Here is a 27194-nt window from a genome sequence, read left to right as displayed (position 1 = left end):
AAAGTAAGGAAAATAGAAATGAATACATGGTGAATGTTTTGAAGCACTGAGAAATAAAACAGGATATCTGTGACTTGCTAGATACAGCTGCATGACTAAGGGAGAAAAAACCTGAGTAATTTATACAGTTAGAGTCATGGGTCACTGCAGCAGTGGTGGGTTCCTACCACTTTGGACCACTTTGGCCAAACTGGTAGTGGCTTGGCAGCCTGGTCACTGGAACCAGCAGCGATCCAGGCCTGCCACGTCCCGAACCAGTTTCCCATCTTGTTTTCTGCATGCGCAGAACAATTTTAATCACACTGCACATGCACGCACAGCATGCATCAAGTGCACGCACAAAGCGCACATAGGAGCAAACAGGCAGTAGTGCCTTCAGGAATCCACCCCTGCACTGCAGTGATTGCAGTTCAGAAGAGCATCCTTCTGTAGCAGAATATATTGTATGATTAAAGAAGACTGATTTCAACTGCATTGGATTCACAAATTTCACTTAATATACATTTTATTGTTATCTTCAACAAAAGACATTACTCCAAAGCAATTAAACTATATGTTTTGCCTAATATACATATTGTATACACTTTTAAATACTGTAAGTTACAACACAAAAATCAGAAGTGTATTTTGGCATACAACTATATCAGTGGTGGGTTCCGGATTCCGTTCCAACTGGTACAGTTGGAATGGGCCCGGTGGCGTCCACATGGACGTGTGCAGTGCACGCGTGCAACACATGCGCACATGTGTGAAGTGTGCCCATGCATCTTATCATCCAGTGGTGCCTCCGTGAACCTCTGGGATGCTCCAGCTGCTTGGCAGAGCATCGCACAGGTGCTGTACTTGCCATGTGCACGGAAGCATCGAAGACTTTAAAGACAGGTAAGGAGCACGGGCAGGTGGGTGGGCCCTCTGGAGCACCGTACCAGAATGATACAAGTGCTCCGGGCAGGCTCCGGTACACCCTTACCGGGGCATATCACCTGCAACCCACCACTGAACTATATTCTAATTCACAGACAGATTCAGGAAGTAGAAATGGGTAAAGTCTTATTAAACTAGGAACTAGTGCAGATACATGAGCTAATATAAAGCCTCTAGAACTGAATGAGCCTATTGTATTCCAATTATTTTTTATCCAACCATTGTGAGAGTAAAGTACAATTTTCTCTTCATACATAGCAGAGTATTTCACTGAAGTAGATCATGATCTATGATATAATTACTAAGTATAATGTAAAAAGTAGCTTTTAGATCGTTAATCTAATTATTTAATAAATAACTTTGATTATATTAACTTTTTGAGAACTTTTAAGTATTCAATTAAAATTCTTTTTGAAAGTACATGTGGAAAATTTTCAGATTTTGTTCATGTGTAATCTTCCAGTGTTTTGGCAGAGATTTTAAGAACCATGAAATTAGTTCTTCACATACTAAGTAACCTTGGAGCAAGGATTTTTCAAATTATCCCTCTTCCAGATAATTTTAAGAATAACTTCTACAACAAATAGTGAGCTTGGATATTAGGGTTTGTTTTTTTAATAAAAAGTAAAATCTCTTCACAAATATGTCAGAAGACATGATTAGCTGATTAGCCATCAAATCAGTGTTTGACTCTTAGTGACCTTGTAGACAGATCTTTTCTAAATTGTTCTGTGCCCAGGATGGCCTTCAATTCTCCCAATGTTGCACCTATAGTTGCTGTAATCATCTTGCTACTAATCATCTTTGTTTCTTTCCTTTCCCTTTTCCTCCCTCTCCTCAAGAGAGCTGCTGTCAGGCCTGCAGCCATCATCCTTTTGGATCTTTGGCTTGCCACACTTCTATTCTACTATGTTATTTTCTATAGTGGGGAATAGGGAGGGGGAATAGTACAGAGTAGAATGTTATGTAGCCAAAATAAAATTCCTTCCTAGATTGCCAGGGTCATCCTTTGTCTTGGTATCTCTGCACCTGACGGGAACTGGATGGGTGGAACTGCCAGCATGGCAGTGGAAGATTGGACTATGTGATGGACTTGTGGGTGTGGGGGCAAGATCATGAACTTTAACTTGGGTTGGGAAAACTAATAGGCTTCAGATTCGGGTTTTCCCAGATGTACCAGCATGGCTGTCTTAATAAATTGGAATTTGAGCAATACTTTGCCTTGGACTCTGATTTAATTTTGGATGCTATCTGGAACGCTGACAGCTGCATTTTCATATAATGTGTCCAAAATACGATAATTTGATATTTATGCCTCAGAACTCTGCATTAATTTGATCCATTTGTTTGCTTTCCTAGATGGCCAACCATAGTATTCTCAGGACTCTTTCTTGGCTAGTCACCGTATTCTTGCAAGGTTAAACTACTTTGTTCTATGATCCAATTGTTTGTGTTCTTGGCTATCCCAAGTTCAAAATTGTCTTTCTGCCTTGCTCTTTCAGCTTTCACTTCCATGTTATAAAAAGTCCACTTGCAGTTAATGCTTGATCATTCTTTTCAGCATTGGATCAATTATTTTACCAATTATTTTTTCATCATTACTATGCCAAAAATGTAATATAAATAATTGCAGTTTATGTCAAAAATATTAGATCTTATAAAATGTCATTGACTAGCATCCTCTACATCAGTTTGCTCTGTTAATACATCCAATCCACTAGTTATGATTAATCAAATTTTGCCATTTGCTTTCAGGATGTGTGTGTGTGTGTGTGTGTGTGTGTGTGCGTGTGTGTGTGTATAAGTATGCATGTATGTATAAAATTGTTTTATGATGATCTAGCAATACATTTTAAAAAACAATTTGCAGTATTTGGGGAAAGTATTTCAGTAAGCATTTAAATAAGTAAAGATTACTGATTTTTCTTCCCTAAACAGGGTGATAATCTTTTGCTCCATTCTTTCCCAAATCCATCCTGGATTGTTTTCCAATTTTCTTCATATATAGGTGACATATTATAGCAATGCTGATTTTCTGAATTTTTTATATCAGTAAAGCATAACATTTTTAAGCTGAGGAATATATTTAGTGTCCAAAGGTTTGCGAAGGCCATATTAAAAATATGGTAGACCAAAACAAAAATTTAATGACAATTTAGTTTAAATAAAAAGAAATATGTACAGCATACATGATTACTTCCCTGTATTTAATTAGTTTCTTCTCTATCATATTAAAGCATTACAATTTTTGATACACTAGGTAGACTTCACCAAGCACTTATAGAAGCTTTATACAGTCATAGTGTAATCTTTCAGCTCAAAATAACAACAAAGCTTTGCTCGCCAGATTTCAAAGCTTTTTCTTCAACATTAGTTTAGTCTGTGATAGAATCTTGGACACAACTCAGTGACAACTCATATCTTTATGAAGATAAAATTTATTGAAGACAAAAATGAAGCAAACTATTATAGAAGATCTGCCTACTGCAGTATATAAGAATCAGAGCCTATGTATGTTAATATTCTATATATATATATATATATATATATATATATATATATATATATATATATATATATATATATATATATATATATATATATATATATATATTCTTCCTCCTGCCATTCTGAGTTAAGTTACATATACTGTATATAACATGATAGATAGATAGATAGATAGATAGATAGATAGATAGATGATAGATAGATAGATAGATAGATAGATAGATAGATAGATAGATAGATAGATAGATATAAAACAGAATATGTCCTATCTTAGATTCAGATGCAAACAACTATGCAAGTCATTCATTTATTCATTTGTTGTAAAACAGTCACAATGGGAATTGTGCATGAACCATATATCATACTTTGAACATTAAAAACCCTATAATTTACGATATTTAAATATAAACAAGTTATATATTTCTATCATTCACTATGAAAAATGTTAAGTCTACCATCATCACCACTGCCACCAAAAAAAGAATACAATAATGTTTGATGGTTAGTTCAATCTTCATTTGGATTATTCCCTAGTCCAAAAGCTCATCATCTGAGTGAGGTTGGTGTGATGCTTTCTGGGATCCCAGTTTTTTTTCTAGTTGAAAGGATATCAGATCTTTCCTAGTGATTATGCCAACAACTTTATTCTGCAAATCAACTACTGTTAAGTGACGAAGACCCAGAGATCGAAATATGATGTATGTGCGTTGCAGTGAGAAATGAGCTTGAACTGATACTGCTGATTTGTTTATATATGGATCCTGAAAGATAAAATAAAGAACAGATTCAGAGAAAAAGATTGAAACTTTAAAAAAAAATCTTACTAGTAGTTTAAAATGATTAAAAAAGGAACAATTACAACAACAATTGGAACCAGAATTTCAGTGTCTAAACAAGGTGGTTATTAAATGAGTCATACCAAATTTTATGACCTTTTTTGGCCACAGTTGTTAAATGAATCACTGAGGTTGTTAAGAAAAGCACATGGTCGTTAAGTAATCTTGCTTCTTCAACTGACTGCTTGTCAAAACCAGGCTGGGAAAATTGCAAATGGCAATCATTTGATCCAAGGATGTGGCATGTTGTTCGATTAGAAAAAGATCAATAACTACATTTATCAGTAAGTGGAAACCCTTATAGACTTTTTGCTTGAAACAAAGAGAAATTGTGATTTATTTGAGGATTGAAAAGAACTTTATGGAAAGAAGGAAAGCATGATGTAACTTTAGATAGCAAGGGTAAAATATAAATGCATTTACAACCACAGACTATTTATTTATTTATTTACAATTTTTCCTCATGTTCTTTCTTTTCTAATATTTATACTGTTTTTTATCTAGTTAGAAATTTCTTTGATAAAAGTTACATTTTTTAAAAATAGCACATTTTGCAGAGGGATAGCCAGACTGGTGCGATTTTTTTTTTTCATTTATCAGCTCCCTGGTTTTCATTGCTATATTATTAGGGGTATGGCTAGAGAAACGGGGGGGGGGGGGAATGAATGCAGAATACTGCGCCTTTGTGGTTGCATAGAAATCAAATATTGACTTTTAAAGGATATGTTCTATTAACATTGCATCTTTTTGATAATCTGAAACATTTTAATTGCTGGCCCACATGCAATGGTTGTTTTCTTCTTTCCTTTTTTTCCCCTTTGTTGGCTCATTGTATCAACATCTGTTATGTTTATATAATATGAATTAAAACTCAGGAATGCTGTTTGTACTCAGTTACTTTTGTTGAGAGTATATCGTCCCAGGATTGGCAGTGTTTATGTAAATCAGTGTAACTGACACAGCCGTCATAAACAGAAGAGAAAATATAACAAACACATTGTAGGCAAAGGAAATGTGTGCTTTTAGAATTGCTTTCACTCTTACCAGATTGATGAAGAGTTGCTGATATCGAGGGTCTGTAGTATAGCAAGCCAACATAGCAGTCATCCACTGCTGATTGGGTAATTTCTCAGTTCTGATCTGGAATATACAGTATAATTGCTAGAATAATACAGTGTAATTATATAGCATACAAAGACTCCAACTGTGTAGAACAATTCAACCAGGTTGGTTTTATAGCAAGAAAAAGAAAACTCTGGAGCACTGAAGAATGCATGCTTTTTTTTTTCATTCTATGATGCAAAATCCTTGTACAAAATTCAATATTTACTTGCAATTTTTCTCTCTGAAAATCATTTTCCTATGTAGTTATGTTTTAAAAAAGCAACAAGTGCTTTTTCAAAAGAATAAGATATATTCGAAAATGTATTGCATAAGATTAATAAAATTGCAAAGCCCAGTAAATCAAGAGCTGCTTAAGTTCGAGCAGAGAATACAAGCCAATAATTATGTATACATATACGGTACTTTGTTTTGCAATTGTTGTAATTTATAAGGCTTCATGAATACAGCAATATTCTGAAACAAGTTTATTATAGCAATACATAATAAATAGAAGTAGAAAAACCATGGAATAAAATATTCTATTTTTGTGAATAAATCAATTCATTATTGGTGAATAAGTGCAATTCATCAAATAATTTAGTCCACAGATGTAATAATTTTGGAGCAAGTGTTTGGTAATCAAACAATCATATATTAAAGAAAGAAATAAGGAAGCTTGCTTCAGGAAGAATACCATTTTTGCAACTTGGGGAGCTATTTAATCTTTGTTAAAATAATTATGGTAGACTAAGAAACGTACTTCATTCACAACAAAAAGCAGTTTTTAAGAAATAAAAAGAGGAACAGTGGGTAGAAAGATAGGTATACTGGTTGGCTTTTTGTTTATATTTTTCAAGCACTGACAAGATTTTTGAGGACAGATGCCAGTATGGCTTTAATGATGTCAGTAGCAGTAGTAGATAATTACTATAATAGAACTGCACAGTTGTATATAAATTATCTCTAAATTTCTTGTGAGATCAGGAACTAAATTTTCCTATGAGGCATACTGAAGCTCTATCCTATTATTTTAATAATTAAAAATGGCTTTGATAACACACAACTGCAGGTTCATGTTGTAGAAATACAGTTATGGGCCAAACCAGGACTTTTGAAATGTAATGTATGATGTCTCACTGGAGTAGAATAATAAGGAAGGAAGGAAAGAAGCAAAGAAGGAAGGAAGCAAGCAAAGAAGGAAGCAAAGAAAGAAGGAAGGAAGATACATCAACTCAAAGTGTTCTATACTATTTATTTTAAAACCTAAAATGCTGTATTATTTCCATAGTGAACAACCTTCCTTCCTAACTAAATTTTCATATGAGAGACAATTTTAAAAAGAAAGCAAATATTACCTTCTGATAGGGCAGAAAAGGTGGATGGGATTCAGTGTCTTCCATTTCAAAAATGGTCTCATTTTCCAGTAGCACACAGAGCTCAGGCCTAGTTTCACAGAAAGAACATTTATCACCAGATGTCCATGTCCAAAACTTCTATGAGACTTCTATGAGAATGTTTTTGCTTTGTTTTCTTTTTAATTGGCAAAATTTTGAATTTGTGGACTTTAGTTTTTTTTAAATTTAGGATTGATGTTCTTATCATATTTGGTCCTGCTAGCTATGGATTATGGGATCCATAATCCAAAGTCACTTGTGGACCCAGGATAGATCATAATCTCTGCATCAGGATAACAGCAGTGACAAAGTTTTGCACTTGTACACTTTTTTAATTTCCCTGAAAGATGGGAAGCCTAAGGAAAAATCTTTTTATCTTTATTTCAACATTTGTTTTTAACAGACTTGCAAATACTAATACAGAGGGGGGGGGGAGAGGGAGAGAGGGAGAGACATATATATTCTGATAATTAGTTTAATACAGTAAAGCATATTTAAAACATCAGGGAATACTGAAAACTATTTATTTCTTATATTAATAAGTATAAGGTATGGGTAGGTGATCATTCATATAACATAGAACAGTGATGGCTAACCTTTTTGGCACCGAGTGCCAAAAGCGCACATAAGCACATCCATAACGCAATGCACGCATGACTCCCCCACATGTGCCCGCCCCCACGCATACTTTCATGACCTCCCACGTGTGCCATGCACATGCAACCCCCGCTGCTCCCTGTGCATGCTTTTGCGACCCCCTTTGAATGTGCATGTGACCCCCTGTGTGCCCTCTGCCCCACGCAGGTGCACATGACCCCCCATGTGCGTCCTTCCCCCTCCACAGATGTGCCCCACTCACCCACACAACACACGCCCCGGCCCCTGCTGATGTGTGCACAACCTGTGCATATGTGCCCCGCCTCTCCGTGCATGCACAGCAGAGACCTGAAAACCAGCTGGCCATTGGGAGATGTGTGCATGCGCCGTGGAGCTGAGGTGGGGCGACAGCTTGCATGCCCGCAGAAAGGGCTCTGGGTACCACCTGTGGCACATGTGCCATAGGTTCACCATCACGGACATATAATAAACAGCATTAGATTACATTTTGATCTGATCTAGAGATCTATAACATCTTTGATCTTTATTTCATGCCCTTAACACCTGTGTATGTCAAAAGAGACACCTCTTCAATTTTCAACCTATTGATATATAAGCATACATTATATGATCCCAACTTGTTTGCTGGAAAATATTACTATTAGTAATTAAAAACCCAACATGATACATGGTACACGTAAAGGCATAAATTGCAAGCGCATAAAGAAAGAAAGAAATCCACCGGATCAAGAACTTTAATCAAAATAAGAAAAACAGCATTGTACCACTACTCAAGCTTTATCCCTTTCAGTTAAATGTTAATATAACTGCTCTTTTTTTAAAATATATTTTTATTATTTTTACATTTAAAACAATGTAGTACCGCGAAGTCGAAGTGACCATATATTCACATTACATACAGCTAGTCTCAACCATTAACAATTAGCCTACTTAATACATTGTCTATCCTTTTGTCCAATCCCAATATATACAGTTTGGTCCAGTCTTGTCACCTTGTCTTATACCAATCATAAAATCTGTTCCAGACTTCAAAATATTCTGATTCCCCTTTATTTTTAAGTTCAAGAGTGAGCCTATCTGCTTCCGCACAGGCCAACACTTTTCTGATTATATCTAGCTCTGATGGTGTATTCTCTTTTTTCCAATATTGTGCATAAGTTTTCTTTATACGCCATAGCCATTGTTAGTTTCTGATTAAGTATCCAAAGTTTTTCCCACTTAGCCAATTCCACATTATAACCGAAATTTTTCTCCCAGGTGACCATAGTTTCTTTGACATGTTCCTCCTCTAGTTTATATTCCAACAAAAATCTATACAATACTTTGATCAGCCTGTTTTCTGTCTGTATCAAAAGTTTATCTAATGTTGTGTAATCTTTGGCAATACCTTCCTTCTTCCTATCCTGTGCAAACCTTGATTGTATCTGTAAATAAGACCACCATTCTACTTGTACCCCTTGTGATGTCAATTCTAATCTAGTTTTGATCTCCCCCTGTCTGTTCAATAACTCTCTTTTTATAACTGCTCTTTTTGTCATCTGCCCCTCCCTTGATCCTCCCTCCACCACAGATGTCTTGGGTACATGAGCAATTTCATTTCACTTCACCAGTTCACTTGTTTCAAACACAAATGATAAATAAAAAATAAATTAATAGTTTGGAATTATAACAAAATTTAGGGTTATAATTTATTGTATCTGAGCAAGTAAATACTTTAAACTAGTAGTTGTTTATTATACTAATAGTGGTGTTTTGGTGAAGTTAAAATGTATGATACATTGAGTACAATGGTAAAGATCACAAACATTGATTTAGCATAAGAGTTTGACTAGCAGATTCAAAATTATTCAGAATTGGTCTGAAATAAACCAATAGGGCATCACAGAGGAGTCAGACTTTTTGTGGGGGGATCTATGTAATGAAAAAGACATATGTACACATATTGAAAGAAAGAGTTAGAACACAAGCAAAAAATGAGTGTCCATTGTTTGACTTAGACTCACTGAAGTTACACTTCAGAAATATAACAAACTTATTCTTTGACGTTACATATATCCTTCCTATCATGTCTTCAGGTTTTTAAAACTGAACAGCCTGAGCATATTTCACTATATTTTCACGTTAACAGGAAGTTCTAGAGATCAGATATTGAATTGGCAATTGTTCCTCTGTTCTTTATTTATTTAGAAAGGAAGAAATCGCTTTAGTAAAAAGTATATTTTACAAAATAGTCTGGCAAAGTGATTTAGCATTTCCATTTCATGGTATAGGCTTTACAAAACAAACATCCTATACCCAATTAGAATAGGATACTATTACTTCCAACTCTCACATTAGATATTAACTTTCCCATTGCTTATGCTGAAATCTATAAGCTTGGGAAATGTTTTTTGCATCAACCCTTGCGGAAATGGCCATTTATCTGTTACACATTACAATGACAGAAAATTTAAGAAATTGTTTCAAGCCAGCTACAAAAGATATATACAGTTAGAGTCTTTCTGCACAACAACATTATGGCACAATAAAGTCTGTAGGTCTAATAAAAATGTCCAATTCATACCAATTTACTGGTCACCCAGATGATAACAATATTGTAATATCCAGTAGCTAGTTCAATTATGGCACCTCATTTCTTTTCAAATTCCATCTTTTCAAATGCAATCTTTCTTCATGATTCAGTCTATCATTCAAATGTATGGCAGTTTCACAATGCTTTCTTTTTCTAAAAAGTGCCAGGATTTCATTTGCTCAAATTTACATTGTTATATCTCACTCTCCCTGCCTTCCCTAACTAGTTTCCAAATACCTCATATTTATAGGAGATAAACTGATGGATTGTAAAAATAGAAGAAAAAAGCAAACTGCTAGCCCATTAGTCTACTATTTTTGGTGGAAGGAAGGATGATGGAGTGTTATATTCCAGTCTCACACATACTCAGCAGAAATAGCAGAGGAACCTGGAAACAGGCAGGAAGATCACATTTTAAACACTTAAATGAGGTGTAGCCAATCTGATGCCCTCCAAATATTTTATGATTCAGTCTCAGACTGAATCCCAACTAGCATAGCCAATTACAGAGATAATGGTCTAAAACACCTGAAAGGTATTAGTTACCAGTAAGAATAACAAATCCTTAAAAGTCTTCTCATAATCATTAATTGCACTTCATATTACATTTCCATTCTAGTCTCCAAATGAAATCTTGGTGACCTGTTGCTCACAATCAAGTACACTCAAGATTTTGTCTCTTTCACAGCTTTCGGTAGCTATTCAAAACCAGACATGGGCTTCACCAACTGACTAGCTGATATTTTGTATTGATTGATTTTATTTGTATGTGAAGAACTACTCTCTTCAAATACAACTTTGAGAGGTCATACAAATTGAATAAGGTAATTGTGTAGGTGATAAAATGTAAAAATAACAACAGTGTCAAGGGTTGCATATGTTTAAAAGCAAAATTGCAGCTGAGAAATATTGTATCCAAATTTAATGATGAAATTCACCTGAAAGAAGGGCAAGAATGGATGGAAAATAATCAAGGAGAGAATCAACCTCGAACTAAGGAGAAATCTCATGAATGTTAGAACAATTACTCAATGGAACAGCTTGCCTCCAGAAGTTCTGAATGCTCCAACATGGGAAGTTTTTAAGAAGAGATTGGAAAATCATTTCTTTGAAATGGTAGGGTTTCCTGCCTTATTTATATTTCATGGAAAAATACATGGGAAAATGCCTTGGCAGAAAATCCACAGGGTTAGGAATAGGTCTCCATCAATTTGGAGAGGAAAATGGACATCGCAAATGGATTCAGAACACATCAGTATGGTGAGGAGGATGCATAATTTTCAAGCCTGCCTTATCTACAATTTTGATAAAATACATGAGAAAATCACATTCATGGAAAATCCATTTAGGATTAGAGTTAAGTCTTCATGAATTCGTAAAGCGAAATGGACATTGCCAATGGATTGAGATCACATGAGTATGGTTTGGAATGGACATTCCTTTTGAGCCTGCTTTACCTACATTTTCTGAGAAAATACATGGAAAATCCCATTCACCAAAAATCCGCTTAGGGTTAGGGTTATGTGTCTATTAATTCAGAGACCTTAATGGACATCACGAGTGGATTCAGAGCCCATGGCTATGGTTAGGAGCATGCATACCTTTCAAGCCTGCCTTGTCTACATTTCCTGTGAAAATACATGGAAAAATCCAATTCGCCAAAAAAAATTAAAAAGTCCAATTACCTTTCAATTTTAGACAATTCTACCATGTACTTATTGTAAGCTATAAGACAAATATAGGATCAATATTTCTATGCATGCAATTTTTTTCACATACATGACATCAAATTGCTCTTGCCTCAAAAACTCTTACAGATTGCAATTCAGCTACATTTGTTTTTAACAGACCTTTCAGAAATTTAATTCACATTCTATATTATTTTTATTTGTTCTGAGGAATGTGCATCTGCATAGCTGCTCATGTAAAAAGTGAACTCTTGATGCTTAAAATAATTTTAAAAATCATCTTTAAGATCTTATATAAAATCTTTACCCAAGCACTTCTCTAAATAATAGTTATAAAAGCCCTACATAAAATTAAAATGGTGCATAAGTACCTGTGTGTGCATTTGCATTTCTCAGATTATTTCTATTTACAATACTAAATAAGAAAAATCTGTTCAGAATTAAGAAAAAAATACTTTTTAACTGCATCAGTTTTATAGGCAGACGTTCAAATGCACATCAAATGTAGGAATCCAGGCAGTAGTACAAGACTGGAAATCATTGTTCATAGGTCAAAACTGTTACTGTTGTTATCTTAATAAAGTGCTTAGTAAAGTGTGTACCCTATGCTTTCTAGCAGTGCTATGCTTTCTAGCATTGCTTCATCAAGTCATACTCACAAGAGAGACATGTTTTTTTTATCACCAATCTAATTTCTCTTCCTCTGCCATTCTCCTGAAAACCCGTAAATAGTGCAATCAATGCCTCAAACCATTCCTAGTTTTCAAAAATATTTTTCTATCTTTGCATGACATTAATTTCTATTAATCTAATTTAATTCCATGATGGCAAAGACACATTTCTTGGTCCACAGATGACTTACTCTCTGGAAACAAATATTGTGGGGGTAAGACACCCCTAACACCCCTCAGTGTGTGTGTTCTGCTAAAATACAGCCTGTTGTGCCTTTAAATGGCTTCTACTGTACTGCTGTAAAATGGCTTCTACTGTACAGTGCAGTGGAGTTGCCATGGTAACAACTTCACAGTACTCCACAAGAGGGCTTTCTCTGGTAAGGGGGAAAATCCAACATTAGAAATTACATTTGGTCCAGACATTTTCCCCCTATAAATAAATACCCAGGCAACATGAGGTTATGGGCTAGTTACTTTCTAAAACAGGGCAGTTGGAAAATATTACAGACTGAATGTTATTGTGTGAAAATATATAAGCAATGTAAGAACGCCTCTATAAGATTGTGCTACAGAGGACAGCATATATTCCAAAGTATTGCTTTAAATACGAAGTCTTAGTACTGTTAATTATGACTCAAACCTATTCATAATATACTTATAGCGTTGATGCAATAAATTATATGTAGAAATAATACAATAAATTTGAAAATTTTTACCAGATCTTTTGTACTTCTGTACTCAGCAATTGAAGCAATTCAGAGAAGAGAAGATTGGGAGATTGCATTCAACAAATGAAAAATGCATGCATAATTATTTATTTGGTTTTGTTTTGTTCATTTGTTTTTCTTTAGAAGAGAGATGATGCAGAAAGCAGTTGGATCAGTTTAAGGCACTATCAAAATTCCATCAATATTTATGGGATCTTCGTTATTTATATAAGAGGTTCAGAATGGTCAGACATCTTTCCTTTATTAACATTAGTTAATTGCAAAATTATTGTACTACTTAAGTTACTAAACATGAGCATCTCTCTTTTTCCTAAAAAATGGTGAAGATCAATAACTGCTTTTGAAGGAAGAAAAAAAATTATGGGATTATTCAACACTAGATGTTGTATCAAGAACTGTGACCTACATATCAACTCTACTTTTTTGCTCAAGCAGCACATATCCAAAGCATACCTTTACGCTTCTGGAACAAATTGGCCCCTTATCATTTTGGCTTAGTAAATTTTTTATTCTCTTTGTCAATGAAAAGAAATCACTAAAAATCACCCAGTAATATATAGACATAAATAAGTTATTTCTGTCTCGAAGGATAATGCAGCTTTAAGTTTTCAACTTTGTCATATTTTCTAAACTATAATGTCTTCAATTTACTTTCAATTATGCAACATGCACTTTACTGGAGGGAAAGCATGTTTTAGCTAAACATTGTAGTTTGGCTTTAGTATTCCCATGGATCATTGTAAAAATGTTTCTCTCAGCAATAGTGTCATTATTGTTACTAAATACAGCTGCTCAGCCATCACTAATACAGATGATTTTTAAAAAACTGATTTGTCTACTGAGAAATTAGTTCAGGACTATGGCTACAATCAGGTAATCTTTAAACCATCAAGTTCTTTCTCTGTCATATTTCTTGTCCTGCTCTCACACCTTCTTCCTATTTTTAATATTCTGTTGCAACTGAGTATGTATGGGTAGAGCGATTTCTCCAAAGAAGGAAAGCAAACTGCGATCAACTGAAGTTTTACTATTTTGGTACTACATAGAAGATGTTGATGTAGTTTTGACTCAAATGCTAAGTATTAGCATCAGTTCAGGTGAAGATTAATTCTAGGGTCATATTACATATTGTTTATATAGTTTGAAGAAACTTCACAGTCTTTTTCCTCATTGCTCATTGTTCTTTTCCTGCTAGGTAGGTTCTCTAGATAGAAAATTCAATTTTTTCATTGTCAAATTTATACTATAGAAACTCCAAGAGAGTTGCTGGAATTCACACATTAGAAATTTGATACCATATATTTTGGGGGGTTATATTTTGGTAAAGCAACACTGATTCTGCAAAGAAAGCTAAACCTGCAAATATTTTTATAATAATGAACCATGAGGAATATCTGGAAATAAGGGATGAATGAATCATCTAATGATTATAATAACACTTCAATATTTATGACCTAAGGTGTGATTTTTTTAAAAAAAATATCCAGGAGAAGAGAATAATTCTAAAATGTTTCATTATTTCATTTTTAAAAGAATAAACAACGTCACTTGCCATAAATGATGTTGTTTTACTAGTATAAATCCATCCCAAAATTGGAAATAGAAATGCTTGGTATTTATGCAAATGACAATGTTTAGACATTTGTTTCTGTTTTGCAAAAAGTACAGAGAGGAAAGAGAGAAAGGGGGTTTCTTGATTCCTTCCATTTCTGCACTGTGTTTCTCAACATTGTTCTAAGCCACTTTTACAAATGGATAGAAAATATGGGGTCTTACTATCTTTTCCCCTATGACTTTGGGGAGGAGTTAAAGGATCTTTCTTCCTCCCAATTCATCCATTCAAATGAAGGAACTCTTACACCCTTTTTCAGTTAAGTTCCCTAGGACACGGGTGTCAAACTCGCCACATCATATTGCCATCATGTGACATATCCAGGGGTGGGATTCAGCTGGTTCTGACCAGTTCAGACAAACCGGATGTTAATTTTACATCTGGTTTGCCGAACCGGTAGTTGCAAGCACTGGCTGGCCCCACTCCACCCCTCCCAGGAGTCTCCACGCAGCCCATTTGGAGGCTCTTGGAGGGTAAAAAACTGGAAGTTCTGGGAGGCCAGAAATGGGCTCATTTTCGGCCTCCGGAGGGATTCCAGAGGCCAGGGGAGGCCGCTTTTGCCTCCAGGAAACTCGAGAAAAGCCTCCAGAGCCTGGGGAAAGGCAAAAATGCTGAAGTTCAGGAGGCTGAGTAGGCCACATACACCATGGCCACGCACACCCAGCAACCAGGCAGAGAACCGGTCGCTAAATTTTTTGAATCCCACCCCTGGGATGTATCATGACATTTTTTCCCTTCATGGAGCTGGGGTGCGCATGGCCTGTGTGTGACGCATCCAGCCCATGGGCCACCAGTTTGATACCTTTGCCCTACAGAGGCCATGCAAGGAGGCTAGAAAACAAGCATTTAAAAAAGAGTAGTCTGGTTTAAAAGCACTGATTTAAGAGCACAGAAAACCATGGATCAGTAGGAAGGGATATTAGGCAAGCTGGAGAATAAAGAGAATGCTGTTCATACATGAACTATGAACAGAATCTGCCCAAGAATTATGGTTTTCTTTTTTAAAAGAAATATGAAAATTGAATTTGGTACTGTATGAAAAAGCCTGCTGCTCTCTCCCAGAAAATAACAGGTTCTATAGAAAAGGAATAATGATAACAGTTTAAATATTTTAAGGTCTCTACTTTTTAATCTTTTACTATTTCACATGTGAGACATACAGTACCTTTAGCTTTTTATTCTAGTTGTTTTAAAATGTATTATATAGGGTGTATAAATATAAAATCCAAATATCTGAACTCTACCACTCTCTACCATTATAAGATTCAGAATGCTATGGACAATTTAACAGGGAGAGAATGAGACAATCATTTTGGCTCACTTATTTATTAGCATCAGTTCTTGTTTTATTGCAGCAGACAGCTGGGAAATAAATGAGTGGGTTAAGCTTATTTAATGTAACAAATTCAACCTGGTGAAAACTCCATAGTTTACAAACTATTAAGAAGTGTAGCTCTGTGATTTTTCAGACACTTCTTAATGACATTTAATGGATGCAACAATAAGACAAAAGTCAAAGCATTTTAAGAATGTCAGCTGGCCTATTCAAACATTGGGTAGGATCCAAACTAGGTTTGGTGAACTTGTTTCATTGAGATCAATAGGCTGTTATTTGTGATTTAAATCTAATAATTTCAATGAGAATTAAGTTCATACCAACCCATGTCTATGATTTGGCATACAGTACAAAGAGTAAGGTAACTTGATCAATAGATTGATTGAGTCTACATTATGCATGATAGAGATATGTTCAAAAATGGTATACAACGTGTAGATAAAACTTTGATAGCTTGAATTTAAATCAAATCGTTCTAAGTGTAATGAATAATTTGGAATTTGCTTAGAACACTCAAATGATATGGATAATTTGATCTTTTTATCCACCACCTTGAATATGAAAGAGATATCTAATTGCAATAATATCTAATTGTTTTAAACATTTGTATTCCCCAATACTATGGATCAGTATAATTGCAATCCATTCTACTTTCTGTTTTACAAGGTACATTTCCTCTGTCACAGCTTTATGTCCACATAAATTCACTGCTCTGCTTTGGGGCAGCCCAGATTCCATACACGTCCATAGCATTGCAAAACTTTCCTCAAAAGCTGCTATTCCCTCAACTTCCTAAAGGACCATGCATGATAAGTTGATCTGTGACTTCTGAGGAAGCACCTGGGCAACTCAGAGTATGTACAGAAAGTATGTGCAACTTCAATTGGTCTGAGGAGCATTATAAATCATGTGTACTATGTCTAAAAGTGGGTAATGTTTTAAGGAATTTAAGCAAGTGATTTTATTCTTTAATATCGTCCTATTTACAAATGCAAAAGGGAAGGGCTAAAATGTCTGGACCCACTTAACACTAGTGGGTCAAAGGCAGCTCTGGAACACATTTTGGGCAGCTTTGATGTAAAGCTTTTTTTTTTATTTTGAAGGGGGAGAAGGAAAAAGAAAAGCCATGAAATGGCTCTAATGACTTTTTATTAATGGCTCTAATACATTTTCAGAAAGAAAACTATTTTTTCCCCTGAGGACTTAGGTTGAGTTTCATCCTACTATGTTTAATATATGCTTCATCTTACTTAACTTAATCTTGCTATGTATGTGCTGGGGACAAGAAAAAACAATGCCTACAAATGTTAAATTATTTTGCATTCCTATTCCTCTGCAAGCAATTGTAGTGTTTACCTGAAGTTCTTAAATTAGCAATCATGGTACCAGCATTGTTCTACCAACATCAAATACTCCATTGTGGCAGGAGGGGGGGGGAGAAAAATCCCAGATCCCAGATTGGTTTAAAGATGACCTGAATCGAAAGTGTTACAGCTATTTTGTATTTCTACAAGTGCAAGTGGGCAAAATCAGGATGTTATGATACATTTCTAAATGATTTACAGTGGACAAGATTACAGCACATCTCCCAGTTACAATAACCCCAGATCAGAACTGGGCTAGATATAGTCAAGGCTTCAGATACAAAAGAGGAGCTGTAGTGTGCAAGATTATGTAAAGTTAACTTTTTCCCCCAGAGGAAAGATGTATATTTTGGGCATGAAAGTAAGATGATAAGACACCTAAAATACTTTGCAGGCTAACAAGTAGCAATTGAGTCAAGTCAATACTAATTTTCTGGCAAGGAAAGAAACAGTAATTTGCATTTTTGATTCTCTGCAATCTGTAGAGTACTGTAGATGTCCCACATGCAATTATCTTTGATGCCTATAATTCATCTGACCACCCTCTTCAAGGTATGCATGAGATTTCACTATGAATCAGTAGACTCTCCTAATAAGAAAGCTGCTTTTGTAGAAGTGCCCTAAAATTATCAGTTTTGATATGAATTCCTGATAACCATGAGCATTGGGAAGGAGGTGGTAGTAAAAATATCTGTCATTAATTTCCATAAATTATGTACCTGACTGATAAGTTGTGCTAGATCGGGTAAAGGAAGACATAAAAGGCTAGCGATAACAGCTCTTTATTGAAGTATGTGCAAACATCCACTGAGGAGATGGTCGGACAGCTCCCCTTTTTAAATGGGAGCTGTCCAACCTCTCAGCCAATCAGGTGCTCCTCTATTCCCGCTGGCAACAGAGGACCTGAGTGGAGACTTCTATTGTTTCGAAGCAATAGAGGGGGAAGTATCTAACACCCCTCCCCTCTAGGATGGAACATTCTAACTGGTAATGTAGTCCCGTAAATAGGCAGGCCTTTGCGTTGCCCTGATGGACCTGCGCAGTTCAGTTTGCTGATTGCCCTCGCGCAGGTTGGATGGACCTGTCGTTTCTTCAAATCCGCCTGGTGGAACTTCCTGGAACCTGGCTAGAACTTCTGGTGGTGGATCTCCCCGGCCCACATTGAAGTCAGATAAGTCCCGTGATATGTCCGGAACTGTCGGGGGTGGTGCTGCTCGAATTGTGGAGGAGTTGCTGTTAGTTGTCGGAGTGGGGAGTTGGTCAGTCGACCCCGGAGTTGGTCAATGTGTCTCCTCCAATGTCGTCTGTTCTCGAGTCTTACAGAGTAGGATCTCGGGCTGGTGATGCCAACGATGGTCGTGCGTATCCACAGCGCCCCCCCCCCCGTGTAATTGTATGCATATACCGGGTTGCCTATGCTGAATGATCTGACCTTGCTTGTGGAATCTAGGGGTGTTTCTGTGGAATAGTTGGGGTGTACCCAGTCCAGGTGGGACCTGAAACGGTGGCCCATGAGGAGTTCGGCCGGGCTTCTTCCAGTGGTGGCACTGGGTGAGATGTGTTGTATTAATAGGTCTATTCACGTTTGCCAGTCGCCCAGGCCCATCTTGTTGAGGGCTTCCTTTGTGGATCTCACCATACGTTCCGCCTGGTCATTGTAAGTCGGATGGAACAGTGCGACCAGGGCATATTGGATACCTTATGCCGCTAAGAACTCCTCAAAACCCCTTGCCGTGAATTGTGGGCCATTGTCTGACACTAGCACATCGGGGAAACCATGAGTCGCGAACAGCTTCCGTAGTGCCTTGATGACCATGTCTGTGGTAGTGGATGTCATCAGGACTACCTCTAGCCACTTTGAGAATGAATCCACAATTATGAAGAAGGTTTAGCCGTGGACTGGCCCGGCAAAGTCTATATGTATTCTAGACCACGGGGCTTGAGGCTGCTCCCACTCTTTTGCGGGCACCTCTGGGGGAGCTGGTCTGGATTCCTGGCAGGGTGTGCATGTGGCTACCCACTCCTGTATGTCTCTGTCCATGTTGGGCCACCACACATAACTCCTCGCCAGTCCCTTCATCTTGACTATCCCCAGGTGACCCATGTGAAGCGCCTCCAAAACAGCTATTTGTAGATGTTTTGGAATGACCACCCGGGGCGCCCAAAACAAACAACCCTTGATTGCCGACAATTTGTCCCTCTTCGAAAAATACATTTTATATTCCGGCCCAACCGGCCCATCCACACCCAGTTCACCCAGTGATGATGGGGTCCTTTGTGGAGTGGTGTGTGACATCATGGGAGGAGACGGGTCTGGAGTCTAGGCAGTCAAGCAGGAGCACCACGGCCTCAGGGGGTGGGGTCATCGAGCAGTTTTGGTAGAGGGAAGCGGCTCAATGCATTGGCGTGTCCTAGTGTGGTGCCTGGGTGGTGGATGAGCCGATAGGAATAGGCAGCCAGCAAAATAGTCCATCGGGTCATTCGGGGGGAGAGTGACACCGGGGTGGGGCGGTCCCCCGCCAACAGTCCCAGAAGAGGCATGTGATCTGTAATTAGGTCAAAGTCCCTGCCGTACAAATATTCATGGAACCGCTTGACTCCCGCCACTGCAGCCAGGGCTTTGCGGTCCAGCTGGCTGTAGTTCCATTCCGCTGTGGACACTGCTCTTGAGTAGAATGCGATGGGGGCTTCCTTTCTGTTCGGCATCTGATGGCTCAGGATGGTGCCGATGCTGAAGGGGGAGGTGTCGCAGGTCAGCACCAAGGGCAGGGTCTGGCTGTATTGCACAAGGAAAGAGTTTGCAGATAACAATCTTTTCACGGTGGCAAATACTTTGGCCTCGGCTTTGCCCCATGCCCACTCTGCGTTCTTTGCCAGCAGCTGATGTAGTGGTTCAGCAGCCATCGCTTTCTGCTTTAAAAACACGCTATAGGAGCCTGAGGAACGCCTGCAGCTCGGTCTGATTCCTCGGTGTGGGGGCTTCCTTAATAGCTTTTATTTTTTGGTTAGTCGGGTGAATTCCTGAACCATCGATCATATAACCCAGGAACTCCACTTTTGGTACATTTATTTTACATTTTTCTCTTTTGAGATGGAGATCCTTGTCTCTGATTCTGCTTAGAATGGTGTGTACTCATTTTTAAAGTTGCGCTTCATTGGCGGCTGATACCAGTATGTCGTCGAAATAGTGGATGACTCCTGGTATCCCCTGCAAAAGTCATTCCATAATACTTTGGAACAGTCCAGGGGCGATACTAACTCTGAATTGCAGGCAGTTACATTTGAACGCCCCCCTGTGCGTCACGATGGTTTGGGCCTCCGCAGTAGCCCCATCTACTGGCAGCTGCTGGTATGCCTGCACCAAATCTAATTTTGCGAAAATCTTTCCCGGACCGAGGGAGTGTAACAGATGCTGGACTATTGGTACGGGTATGCGCTTTGTTGCAATCCTTTATTAATTGTGCATTTATAGTCAGCACATATTCTGATAGATCCATCAGACTTAACGGGGGTCACGATCGGCGTCTCCCAGCAGGCGTGATTTATTGGTTCGAGAATGCCCTGGCTTACCAGTTTATTGATTTCTTTGTCAATTTTTGGCCAGAGAGCGAAAGGTACTCGCCTGGGCTTCAGTCGAATTGGAACTATGCTTGGGTCTAAGCTAAAGGAAATTGGATCCCCCTTGTACTCACCCAGACCGGAGGCGAAGACATTCTCAAACTCCTTAAATATGGTTTCAGCGGCGCTCCCGGTGGCGGCAGCTGGCCCTTCTCCGGTCTGCTGCTCGTCCACAGCGTTGACTTCAGCCACGACCATCCCCAAAGCCTGAAACCAGTCCAGTCCAAAAAGGCTTTGTAGGTCGTCCCTGACCATGATCACATGTAAGTTCTTGCTGATCATCTTGTAGCGCACCCTGAACGTGCCTTGGCCCACAAAGGGAACCAGGTTGCCCTGATGGTCGCGAAGGCGGATGTCTGGGTGTCGGAGCTCCTTCTTTTGGATAGATGGCACCGTTTGTTTCAGTACCACTCATGAGATTATCGTTAAGGATGACCCGGTGTCGATCTCCATCTTGCAGGGGGCATCCTCGATAAATACTGTGACCTTTAGCTTCTTGGGTCGACTTGTTCGGATGTGCCTCACCGGAACGGTGATGTTCGGCTTTTTGGTGCGATCCAGGTGGCCTCAGCTGGTCGACGTGAGGTTGGTGATCCTGTCGTCAGCCTCAGCCCTCCCGGGGTACCTCTAGTTGGTACGTTGCCTTCGGCCCGGTCCTTTCTCCGACCTCTCGGGTCGACCGGAGGCTGTGGGGAATTCTCTGGGGCATACCCTGGTGATGTGCCCCTTCCGTTCGCACCACTGGCATGTCGCGTCTCGGAAATGGCAGGACGATCTGATGTGATCACCTCCGCAGCTGGCACAGGGCAGATTTTGTGGCTTGAATTTTTGCGCCAGGGTTGTTCGGTTACTGCGCATGCGATGGCTATCTTCATCCTCGCTCTCGGAAGTTTCGGGTTCTGTAGTTTCGCGGTGGACTTGGGCGTTCTTGGGCGCTTCCATCTCTGAGTTGTGGTGCTGGAGGGTCTCAACAGACTTGTTTGCCAATTCTGCCGCCCTCACCTCGTCAAGCGCAATTTGTAGGGAGAAGTTGGATCTGGCCAGGAATCTCATCTGTAGACTCCGATCTCAGACTCCCAGTATTATCCGATCTAGGAGAAGATCGTCCAGTTCGCGGAACTGGCATTGGGCTGCGGCTTTCCCGAGGCTGCCACATGCTCGTTTATGGACTCGCCTTCCCTCTGGTTCTGTGTATTGAATTGGTATCGGTGAATGTACTTCAATGGCTTTGGCGCATAGTGTGTTTTCAGCATTGCTTGGACCATGAGACGGCGTGCAGGGATACCGGCTCTGAGAGGTTCTTCGCCATTTCCAAGACTTCGGGCCCGTAATAACCTAGGAATAGGTTTTTCTTCCGAATTTCCGGAATGCTGCCGAGATCGTTCGCCTCTAGGAAGACTTCAAATCTCAATAAGTATGCGTCCCAGTCGTCTGTGGCTGGGTTGAATGGAGGCGGTTAGGCGTAGGTGGCATCCCGATCTCTCTGGGTACTCAAAACTCACTAGGAATCCGCAATGGCCCCGCTGTTGCCTTTCTTGCGCTCCGGGCGGATGCTGCCGCACGATTAGGCTCTTTTTGTCCGATGGACTTCGCTCTTTTGTCCGCCTAATTATCTTCCGATCCCACCTTTGTCACCAGTGTTAGATCGGGTAAAGGAAGACACAAAAGGCTAGCAATAAATCTCGTTATTGAAGTACGTGCAAACATCCACTGAGGAGATGGTCAGACAGCTCCCCTTTTTAAATGGGAGCTGTCCAGCCTCTCAGCCAATCAGGTGCTCCTCTGTTCCCACCGGCAACAAAGGACCTGAGTGGAGACTTCTATTGTTTCGCAGCAATAGAGGGGGAAGTATCTAACAAGTTGGATCATCAGACACAATTATATAATGGTGGAATTTGTGTAATGACATCATCAGGCATGTGTCTTCTTTTATATATGTCACCTCTAGTGGTGAGCAATGAAAATCAACTATAGCACAAAAACTTTTTTGTGATCCTTCCCTACAACAAAATCCACAAGTATTGCCATTTTCCTTCCTTAATGTATATCTATTCAATTCCTGCAGCTATACTGGGGCAAGCCATTCTAAGTATTAGGTCTTTCCTTTGCTGTTTGAATGTTGATCTACTTTATCTTTTTTTTAAAATGAACTTGGATACAAATAAGAAAGGTGGCTACTGATTTCCCCTCGTTCCAGTTGTATGAGAAGTATGACTAAAGAAATGTTTCTGTCTTTTTCTGGAATGCCTTCAAGTCCCTAAGATTTTATTCTGTTTCTAATGTCATATTGGACAGTAATTCAGAGTAACACACAAAGAACCTTTTGTGTCCAATATTGGATAAAGCTATATACACTGTTGTTTCAAGAGCAAACAGTTGTAGCTTGTAAGGCATCTACTCATAATACACTGTGTTAAATTCTAAACATTGACCAGAGGGGCTACTCTAAGGAGGAATGTAGTGTCTTACTTTGTAATTGTTCCCAGAAACACCTTGGACTGGTCTGGTTTAGATTTGTAAACTACTGGGAATCCACTATGGCTGGTGCTGGCAAGGACCTGAGCCAAGAAAGCAATGTTTTCCTTTAAATTGAGGACTCTGACGTGAGGTTTCATGACATCTTTGGCAGCAAACAATTCCAGATTTAACCTGAAAAATACAAAGCAGACAGGCATAATTTATTTAGTAAACAAGAAACTAGGCATGCAATACCATTTTAGCATGTGATGGTTTTATAGTGTGCTAGTGAAGTACTCCAAGCTAAAATTAGGTTTATTTATGAATATTTTGTTTAAAGCATAATTACCCAATAAAGAAGTGATCAAGCATAGCCTTCTTTCCTATGAGTAAAATCCATGATAAATTCAACCAGATGCAAACCATGTTTTTTTTTTACTAGAGGACAAGCACCTTTCGTCAATTTTTTTTTAGCTTTTTGTTTTAACATCCTAACTGAAAATGAAATGCCTAGAAAATTACATTCAGTTAGCAAAATGTTCTTGGAGTGAAGAAAAGTATGACAAAAAGATAAATCAATCTTAATTTTATAATACTAGAATAATGATTATGTATGGGTGACACCAATTGTCCAGTTCAATATCCTGCTTATGACAGTAACCTGTGAGAATGGTTGGTGATCTTAAAAACCATGAACAACTGCTTACACAATGAATAACAACATTTGTGAACATGATGGTTTTATTTAGAATATTTTTAATAACGTAATAAAATCTCCCACAATTTTCATAGAGTTTTCATGGATATAAAATAGAAGATATAAAATTTGAGATAAAATCTGCTGGTCTTCGAAAGGAATCAGTTATTACAATGCAGCAAGGCAATTAAGTCACACTTAAGATATTTGGGTATGGAATTAGGTATGTCTAGTTTAATGAAAAGAAGGATTGGGGGTTTCATGATAGCAGTGTTCCAATATCTCAGGGGTTGCCAAAAAGAAGAGGGAGTCAACCTATTCTCCAAAGCACCTGAAGGCAGGACGAGAAGCAACCTAGAGCTAAGGAGAAATTTCTGAGTCAGAACAATTAATCAGTGGAACAACTTGCCTCCAGAAGTGGACGTTTTTAAGAAAAGATTGGACAACCATTTATCTGAAATAGTATAGAACAGGGGTGTCCAAACTTGGGAACTTTAAGACTTGTGGACTTCAACTCCCAGAATTCCCCAGCCAGCCATGCTGGTATAGTAATTCCTGGTATAGAATTTCCTGCCTGAGCAGGGGATTGGAAGGTAAAGGTAAAGGTTCCCCATGCATATGCGTGCTAGTTGTTTCCAACTCTAGGGGGCAGTGCTCATCTCCATTTCAAAGCTGAAGAGCCAGTACTTTTGTTTCTTTTAGAGAAAGATATATTTTGTCCAGACTTGAACTACAATGAAATATATTAAACTAGAATTATCATAACTAGGTACAAGGATCCTGGCATTCAAAATAAAACATCAGAATGTTTCGTATCATTTTGCTGCCATCTCATGGATATCCAGATGCTTGCAGTTGACATATAATCCTGCTATAAACCTACGAGAACATTCCTCTGGAATAACTTTTTTTAATAGAATAAGGATCCTTATACATAGCCATAAGGATCAGTGCAAAGGAACAGACAGTTTTATTTCATTCATAAGTTTTACCATAGTTTGTGTTCTCACTCAAGATATTCACTTCATTTGGTGGGAATGTTTATCTGTTATTTAGCTAGAGATTTTCATCAGAACAACATTGGATTTTAGTTTACTTTCTTGTAAACCATTTTTTTATTATGCTGAGTAACTATTAAACCTTATATAAATATATTTCATGAGTTTATTTTGGAGATGGCTTTATTTTCATGGTAATTGCCAGTTTCATTTGGTTAGCTCAGCAATGTTTGGATTCTGAATTATATACAACACTGTAGGTTTGCCTGTTATTATTAACTAGATCTATGACTAAATCATATTGGTTGTTTACCATTTATGACTTTTTTGCAGTTATTCAGTGCATCTAGTTTGCTTGGAAAAAAGTAATTAATGTCACTACTTATAAGGTTATGTTTCATATTCACATTTTGATTCTTTACATTGTTGAATGTTTATATTTTATTTTGGTACACCATTTAATAACTAAATAAAAAACTAGAAAAGTCTCAGTTCCCCTTTATATCTGATTTTCTTTTCTTTCAAAATGAGGGAAGGATTCTAGCAATGTCAGGTGAAAATTCTCTTAGGTTATATAAAAAGAAAGATGATTTGATTGTTCAGTTACAAAAGCAGGTGGGAACTTAAATTTGAAATATATTTCAGTTAATTTAATGCATGTGCCACTTGTTCATCCACAGAAGATTTTAAAAGTTAGTTGTTTTTCAACTAGTAGTAGAACAGATGAGACATAACATTCTATATGTATTCTGAAGAGAATGCAAGTCACAAATCTAACCAGAACAAAATCATTTTGAGGTTTTTTGAAGGCATATCTTACTTGAATCCATCATCTGTGGGCATTTCTATTGACTTTTATAAAGTAAGCTAGCAAAGATTTTTGCAGCTGGATTTTACTGCAAAAATCCAGTAAAATCATTTTGCTTCCCTCTTTTGAATTTTTCTTTGTGCTAAAAGAATTTTGATAGTGAGAAAGCCACATTACTACTCTGAGTTCTATTATAGCAATACTTTATTTATTGTGATTGTACGTATATATACAATTTACACATACAATGAAATTCACATAACACCCAGAGATCAGGCCCAACACACATAACAATCCCAAAACACCCCCTACCCACCCCAAAAAATTCCCCACCCCTAAACCACCCAAGCATCCATACAACAGACCAAGTAGCTGTCCAATAGCTTACTGATGGTGGCCTTTAGCACTTAGACTTACAGTATATACTGCTTCACAGTGCTTTACAGCCCTCTCTAAGTAATTTACAGAGTCATCATATTGCCCCCAACAATTTGGGTCCTCATTTTACACACCTTGGAAGAATGGAAAGTTGAATCAACCTTGAGCCTGCTGAGATTTGAACTGCCAAATTGCAGGCAACCAGCAGTCAATAGAAGTAGGACTGCAGGACTGCACTCTAACCCCTGCACCACCATGACTCATTATCAGTTGTTATATTCAATATCATCTTAACAACATATACAGTATTAAGTTACAGCTGTAAAAATAGGATTTTTTGATTTCCAACAATTTTCTGAAGCTAGAATTTAATCAATAGGAGGCTGAAAGTGTTCATTTCTGTAATGTTTCTAGCACTTCTCTGCCAATCATGTGGCATCATCATGATTGAATAAATATTCATGTCCGCAGTTAATATGCCTCCAGTGTCAACAAAATGTTATTTTTACTTTTATCTATAAAGCATTGAATGTTGTATTTAATAATATTTAGATTTATACTTTTCGTTACATCATACAATCTAGCTATTATTTACTGCAAATAATTTTGCTCCTCAGTCAACAACAGAGCATCATCACAAAAGGTACGCATATATTCATATCCTAATCCATTAAGTGTTTAACTTCATATATATTTATCCATAAATATATATTTATAACTAAAGGGACATTACAGATTTACTAATCTCTGCTCACTGTTGAGCCAGTTAAAAATATATATAGAAATATTTTTTTACACGTTTCACTTCTATTAAATATTCCTCTTAGATTAGTCAACCAACATTAAACTCAATATTAGCACAAAATAATCCACAATTTAG

General features: G+C 37.8%; 1 protein-coding gene across 1 annotated transcript in view; it reads right to left on the bottom strand.

The window, feature by feature from the left end:
• Positions 1–3775: 3775 nt before the first annotated feature.
• Positions 3776–27194, bottom strand: part of LOC309392194 (chloride channel protein C-like) — a gene marked incomplete at its 5' end in the record, with an annotated part of 87013 nt that continues 63594 nt past the window's right edge. The window contains 4 exons of the mRNA XM_081953194.1: positions 3776–4193; positions 5313–5408; positions 6728–6815; positions 23446–23625. Of these exons, the coding sequence (XP_081809320.1) occupies positions 3963–4193; positions 5313–5408; positions 6728–6815; positions 23446–23625 (595 nt within the window). The 3' untranslated portion in view covers positions 3776–3962. The remainder of the gene's footprint in view (positions 4194–5312; positions 5409–6727; positions 6816–23445; positions 23626–27194) is intronic.

This window comes from Natrix helvetica, assembly GCF_964273705.1.
Source record: "Natrix helvetica genome assembly, chromosome: 4".
In the NCBI taxonomy this organism is placed as follows: Eukaryota; Metazoa; Chordata; class Lepidosauria; order Squamata; family Natricidae; genus Natrix; species Natrix helvetica.
This window is presented reverse-complemented; position numbering and strand designations above follow the sequence as displayed.